The sequence below is a fragment of the Parasteatoda tepidariorum genome, chromosome 8 (assembly GCF_043381705.1).
Source record: "Parasteatoda tepidariorum isolate YZ-2023 chromosome 8, CAS_Ptep_4.0, whole genome shotgun sequence".
Lineage (NCBI taxonomy): Eukaryota > Metazoa > Arthropoda > Arachnida > Araneae > Theridiidae > Parasteatoda > Parasteatoda tepidariorum.
In genome coordinates, this window is record NC_092211.1 from 6,640,156 (window position 1) to 6,647,055 (window position 6,900).

At 32.9% G+C, this 6,900-nt stretch overlaps 1 protein-coding gene across 2 annotated transcripts in view; it reads left to right on the forward strand.

The window, feature by feature from the left end:
* The window catches only part of LOC107450834 (Neprilysin 3), a 71,018-nt gene that overhangs the window by 57,550 nt on the left and 6,568 nt on the right, over positions 1-6,900 (forward strand). For both annotated transcript variants that reach the window (XM_043048292.2, XM_043048293.2), the window contains 3 exons: positions 1,373-1,438; positions 2,479-2,651; positions 5,848-5,964. In XM_043048292.2, the coding sequence (XP_042904226.1) occupies positions 1,373-1,438; positions 2,479-2,651; positions 5,848-5,947 (339 nt within the window). In that variant the 3' untranslated portion in view covers positions 5,948-5,964. The remainder of the gene's footprint in view (positions 1-1,372; positions 1,439-2,478; positions 2,652-5,847; positions 5,965-6,900) is intronic.

Here is a 6,900-nt window from a genome sequence, read left to right on the forward strand (position 1 = left end):
TAATGCCGGATGCTATTTAGGCAAAGTATGAAATAAACGTCCTGATGAGGTTATTATGTAAATGATGTGCATGTTACTGTGAATGACCGAAATCGGTGGTTGTTGGCCTTCATCGGTGAATGTTGACAATCACATAGTCGCTTTGGTGAAAGTCCGAAATACTTGTTATATCGGATTATTTGCATAATTAATTTATTTGGATTTTATATATTTATTCCCTATTTCAATACCTGCTGAGGAGGACAGATTAGGAGAAGTGTCAGTGTTCGGAGTACCGATTAAATGCTTGATTGGCAATGGCACTTCAGCTTAAAATAATATTGATGTAGGGCATACCGGGCAAATGTATATCGAGCAGTGGCACTGAACCTTAAAAAACCTTGATGTAGGGCAAACCGGGCAGTGACAGCCTAGTATATATTTTGGAAATTTACCAAAGAGACTATGTGACTGCCAATATTCACCGGTGGAAGTTCACAACCATCAATTTCGGTCATTCACAGCAGTATATATATATATATATATATATTTAAAGGGAAAAAGAATAAAATAATAAGAATCCGAAGAAAAGAAAAAGAAAAAAAATTAATGAAAATGCGGAAAAAAAGATATAATCTTTTAATCAGCTCGCACGATTATATCCGCAAAAAGGAGTGCTTTCTAATATTGTATTGATAAAATTTACATTTTGAACTTATATAATCAGCCCATACCTGCAAAAATTGGAAGAACTGAGACATACAACAAGGTGCATCCATTCAGCTTCACCCTCATCTAGATTTTCAGAAGCTTTTCTCTTAATAAATTTAAGACTACTCACATGATGTCAACACATCATGTGAGTAGATATAAATCTTATGAGACAAAATCAGATTCAAATATAACAAAATATATACCGCGCTAGTGAATAATGAAAAGCAGTATCTGTTCAGGATTTGTTTCAGGATTTAGAGATATCACTCAATATATAACCGATTCTCAGAACCTCACAAAATGGAAATCAAAAATTGAAAATTTAATGACACAAATAGGACTGGGCTATAAATCGATATATCGCGACATATCGATTTAACGCCTATATCGGCAAACCGATACAGCAACTTTCATTCCAAGCGATGCATCAGAAATCTGATTTAAGTCGTCGAGTGAAGAAGANAGAATTGTAAATTTAATGACACAAATATTGAGTGAAAAATGTTAATCTTAAGAGGGACCCTTCATTTATAAAGTGTGAGGGGGGTGAGGAGGGAACAACATTTGTTAAAAAGCGTGTGCCTGTGAATGTAGAAATTCTTCCTTCCAAAATTAAATTTGTATTTTGCAAAACAGTTTATTTTGGGAGGGAAGAATTTCATCTTTTATCTGTTTTTAGTTGAATGGTAAGCAGACACTTGGAGAAAATATTGCTGACAATGGCGGCCTCAAAGCAGCATTCCACGTGAGTATAAATTTCTTCTGTTGAATGAACCATTCTTTTTAACAATAATTTTGAAAGATTTTCATCCCAGAACTTCCCATTTTCAGGGTCCTATTTTACTATAAGCATGTTTTTATTTAAAATATAAATTCTCAGTTTCTTTATCCATCTATTATTATTAATATTCATCAGATTATTTTATCTATAGAAAGACAAAACAAAGAATTCGAACTATGAAGGCTTTTAATTAAGACTGATAAAAAAACTGCATTAAATAAAAGCAACAATGTCATTTGATTCGCAGAATTATTCTAATTTTCTCTTTCAGCTATTAATAACAAAGACTGGCTGCACACAAACGTGCCACAGCACAGGGGTTGAAAATCAGTGATCTAGATTGTTCGCCTATCAAACAACAACATACAGTCGAATCTCGATTTAAAGCACTTTGATTTAACGAATGCTTTTTTCTGTCTCGACAAAAAAGCTTCTAAAATGCTCTCATTTAACGAATGTTTAGCTTTGATTGAACGAACAACAATCACTGGAGAAAAAAATCGCACATAAAACTAAAACTTTTATTTTTTTCGCACTTACAATTTTGTATATTTCATACCCTAAGCCGAGTGTGTCATTATATGGATGCATTCAGTTTTAAAAGCAAGATAGCATTAAAGAATTAAGATCATTTTAAAGTTGATTTCCTAAAAAGTATAATTTTTAAGCTCATAGTAAAAAATAATTTCATATCTGTATCTCTAAGGGTATTGATATTTTTATACCATACTCTTTACAAAAATTGATATAACAAATTTCTTTGATTTAACGAATGGATGTCCGAATCGTCCAATCGAGGTACATCTGAAGTGTTGTTTTATCACTTTAATACAAGATAGACTTATTCAGAAGGTTAGCAAATATTTATTCACCATAGCTGTTCTATTTTTCATGCAGACTGTTGCCATTCAACATACAAGAAATGATTTATTATCATATTGCTTAATCGATTCATTATCGATTAAGAATAATACTACACATCTAATACTATTTTGTTTGTCTAGGCTTATCAAGAGTGGATTGGTGACAATGTTCCCGAATTACCCTTACCTGCAGTACCTCTAACCAATAATCAATTGTTCTTTATTGGATTCGCCCAAGTCTGGTGCTCTACGAGTACTCCTGAAGCCATGCACCTACAAGTCATAAACGATCCACACAGTCCAGCCAAATTCAGGTAGCTCACTCTCAACAAAAACCACTTAATGTTAAACCTTGTCATGCGGTTTACGTGTAAACCTTCTAATCTAACAATCTGTGACAATCTACCCACATTACCTTCATCCAAAACCTTGGAAAACCAGCTTCTATATAAATACAGATTATTAGAAAAAAGGTTTTTAGTACAAACATTTTCGTGACACTAAAACGAAAATTCCGATACAAGGTTGCCGTAAGGTTGCATGCTTTATGGCAGCGGTTCTTAACCTATGGGTCGCGACCCAAAATTGGGTCGCAAAGCATATTTCTTGGGTCGCGCTGAGTCGNAATTAATCGTCGGGATTTATAATCACATGGCTAAAATCGCACTTTTTTCGTCCAATTTTTGTGTGTGTATATATATATATACATATATATATATACGTATATTCTTTCATTCTTGGATTTCCTCTTTTTTACTTTCTGACTACTCTCATCCCTGCGTAAGGTTGCATGCTTTATGGGACTCGTTTATTTTTGAGAAATTCTTTTTTTCAATGAAACAAGTTTGATTTAACTTATTGGAATAAATAATTATTTACAGCATATGCTCTTAAAAACGTATAATATTTTCCAAATGTTACTTTTCATAGCCCTTCATTTTTAAAAGAAATTACGAATCAGTTATAACGAATTAGAGCAGCCCACGTCCAAATATTTCCCTTATGATACTATCAAGATTTTTAAGTGAACATAAATCATTTTTCTAAATACTAATTTTTTGAAATAACATTTAAAATTAAAAGTATAATGCTGTAAAAAGTTCGGTGAGTTCTCTGTTTTTTTTAATTAGTCCGTATTGTTTAAATGCAGGGATGAGTTTGGTAAAAAAACACAAAAAAGAGCTGAAAATAGAAATATGAAATGTTACGTGGATAATATATTTTTGAAAAAATGCAATAATACCTGAAATGTGTGCAAGAAAAAAAGTGTATATAGGAAAAGTATTATTAAGAATATTATCAATATATATCGATTAACGATTTTATTTAAATTGTGAGAATATAAATTTCAGTGCGTGATTTTATGAATCCCAATGTGAGGTTTTCGTGAATATGAATGGATGATGCGTCATTTTAAACATCATGAGCTATGCGTTATGATTCTTATTCACGCAAATTTAATATGAAACATCGATTTTCGTATTCACCTGATTTACGCTACGCGATGTGATTCGTATTTACGTTATTTTATAATCATACGTTGCAATTCCTATTCATGCTATGCAATATAATCCACAATCATGATTTCCATTTACGCTTTTTTTAAACCAAATATCACGAATCGTGTTTACACACGCTTAAAATCCAATGCCATGATTCGTATTCACATGCTTTTAAAGTCCAGCTTTTCGATTCGTATTTACGCGATCTAATAATTGTGCACAGTAATTCGAATTTACGGGATTTAAAAATTCAATATTGCAATTCGTATTTTCGCGTTTTTAAAATCTAATATCGCTATTCATATTCACGCAATTTCAAAATCCAACTCTATTGCCACCCCTGCTAAGTCATTGTCATCCTGCAGGGTGCGTAACGTTTTTAAAAAGTGCTTAAAGGTGCTTTTTTAATTCGGGGTTTGTAAAAAGGGCTTAATTTTCTATCTTTTAAAAAGCGATTTTCTCTTTGCCGTATCATTTGTCGTTCTAAATTACAGAAAATGCATGATTTTTCACAATTTTTATCAGCAATATCTTTTTTTTTTTCATATCCATCGTTGAACAGCCGACCCAATTTCTGGGTTTGCGACTACTGATGTTAAACTCCGTAGCTTTGCCATTTTGAACCAATCCGGAAGACAAGGAAACTCGTGGATCAGTACCCTCAGAGGTATTGATTTGTCATGGGAACATGGAGGACTTCGTGACCCGACAGATTTAACGTGCATCTATCACCATTTACTACAAGTCTTCGGCCAGCGGGGATCGAAACCACGAATTCTTGAACATGGCCCCAGTGCCCTACCAACCAGGCTATCCCGGCTTCCTTTCTGCCCTATTTATCAGAAACTAGTTATTTTTATCATGATTATGTAAAGTTTATGAAAATGCTTTTGAATTTTATTGATTTTAGGTTTATATACAAGGCTCTTTAAACGATTTTAAAAAAAATAATTTTTGAAGTGATACTTCTTATGCGACTTCCAACAAGGTTGCGTTAAACGTTTAACGCTATATTTTTATTGGCCGGGAAATCACGTGGTAGGATCCAGTTTTCCCTTATTCATTTCCATATTGTTTTGGTTCTCACTAGCATAAAAATAATAAAAGTATTGTTATTCTATAAATATTTTAGTTTGATTTGATACATATATAATTTAATAGGGTGGTATTTTTTATTTTCAAACCTAGTGGATAACAAATGTAAAAAATGAGTGAAAACAATCCCACGGACAATGCGACGGATTTAAGGTTATGTCAAGGTACGTCTCTTGTGAATATCAATTGATTGTTAGGTTTTCTCTTTTCTAATTGCCATTTATATTTCACCAAATGCAGCCATGAGGGATATTAAATTATTTATTGCAAAATCTTTATTACCACTATCCACTGCAGGTTCACAAGCTCTGGCAGACGTTACTGGTGAAGAAATTGATTATTGTGAGCGGCCTGTGATCCTTTCAGGAGATTTTAATGTGAATTTCTCGTTTCCTGAAACATTATTAACCTTCCTTAAAGACAAATTTGGATTGGAAATGATAAATGGTAGCAATGATCCAACAACCAAAGGGGTAACTACCATTGATGCAGTTTTTGCAAGAAATATTGAAAAAGTAGAACTCAAACATTTCGTATCTTTATTTAGTTATCATAATCCCATTGTAAATGTTATAGACTTGGATATTTCTCCACTCGAAAATGATAATTAAAAGATGCGATCAATTGTGAATTGTAAGCATTGTTAATAAAGTTTGTCTTAAAGAAACAATATGATTTCACTAAAAATCAATTTCTACCCCTTCCTATTTTCATTTCCACATTACGAAGTTTCACTTCTTCCGCGCGGAGGGACTCCTCGCACTATTTTTTATTACTGCAGAGATGATAATTATGATTTTTTTTCCTGTGGAAAGTGGTTCTATTTTTTGAGTGCTTAAAAAGTACTTAAAATGTAGCTGAAAAACTGTAAACACGAGTACTATAATAATAATAAATGAATGAATTGTTTCAGGGTGATCGGCACATTGTCCAATTCTGTGGACTTTGCCAAAGAGTTCAAGTGTTCCTCCAAGAGTAGTATGAATCCCAAGAACAAGTGTGAAGTCTGGTGATCTCTCTCTCATTCCAGGTTTGTTTAAAGTTATTCATTTCCGTTTACTACTGGCCAAAAATATCCCCGGTTTGTTACTTTGGTGAAAGCATAATCAAAGAATAATGTGAGAAGACAAGAAAAGGTTTTTGAGCCGAAGCATGCGCACATCCGTCGTAGCGTCTCTAAACAACGCATTTTTCGCCATCTTTAAAGTCCCGATATCTAATCAAATTATACTGTTAAAATTGTATTTATTTTTTAATGAATGGGTCACGAGCAAAGCCGGATTATACCTTTCGTAGGCCCTAGGCATAGCCGTTTTTGGGCCCTCCCCTCTTTTCAAAATATATGCTAAAATTTGCTTGCATATTTTTTTTTTGCATTTTTATTAATATGGATTTTAATTTACGAATTTGTTTATTGAACTTTATCTGCAATACCGACATACTGCCGATATTGCAGTTGATATCGATAATACCATTATGATTAGTTCGATCGATAACTATGTAAACACTTCACGTCAACAATACAACAACAAACCAGCAAAGAAAACAGTGAAATTGAGAATGAGATTAATTACAAGAAATATTTATACAGTAGAGAACCAATTATCTGGGATGCTCGGGACCATCGCTATCCCGGATGTCTGAATTTCCCAGTTTTCTGGATCGACCAAAAAGTGTCATTAATCGATGTTTTATCGAACCCGAATTACAAGAAAATTACACAAAAATTTGTCAAAATCTGAGATTAAACTAAAAGCGCAAAATTTTTTGAAAGTTTACTCATCCGATTTAGAGAAAAACTTTGTAGCTGAATTTTTACTATTTTCAAATTTATATGAACATAAATCTGCACAAGAAATGTTGAAGGCTCAAATTAAAGATAAACTTGTGAATACTTTTCCTAACGTTCACATTGCATTAAGAATATATTTGTCGATTCTTGGATCAAATGCAGAAGGAGAAAGAT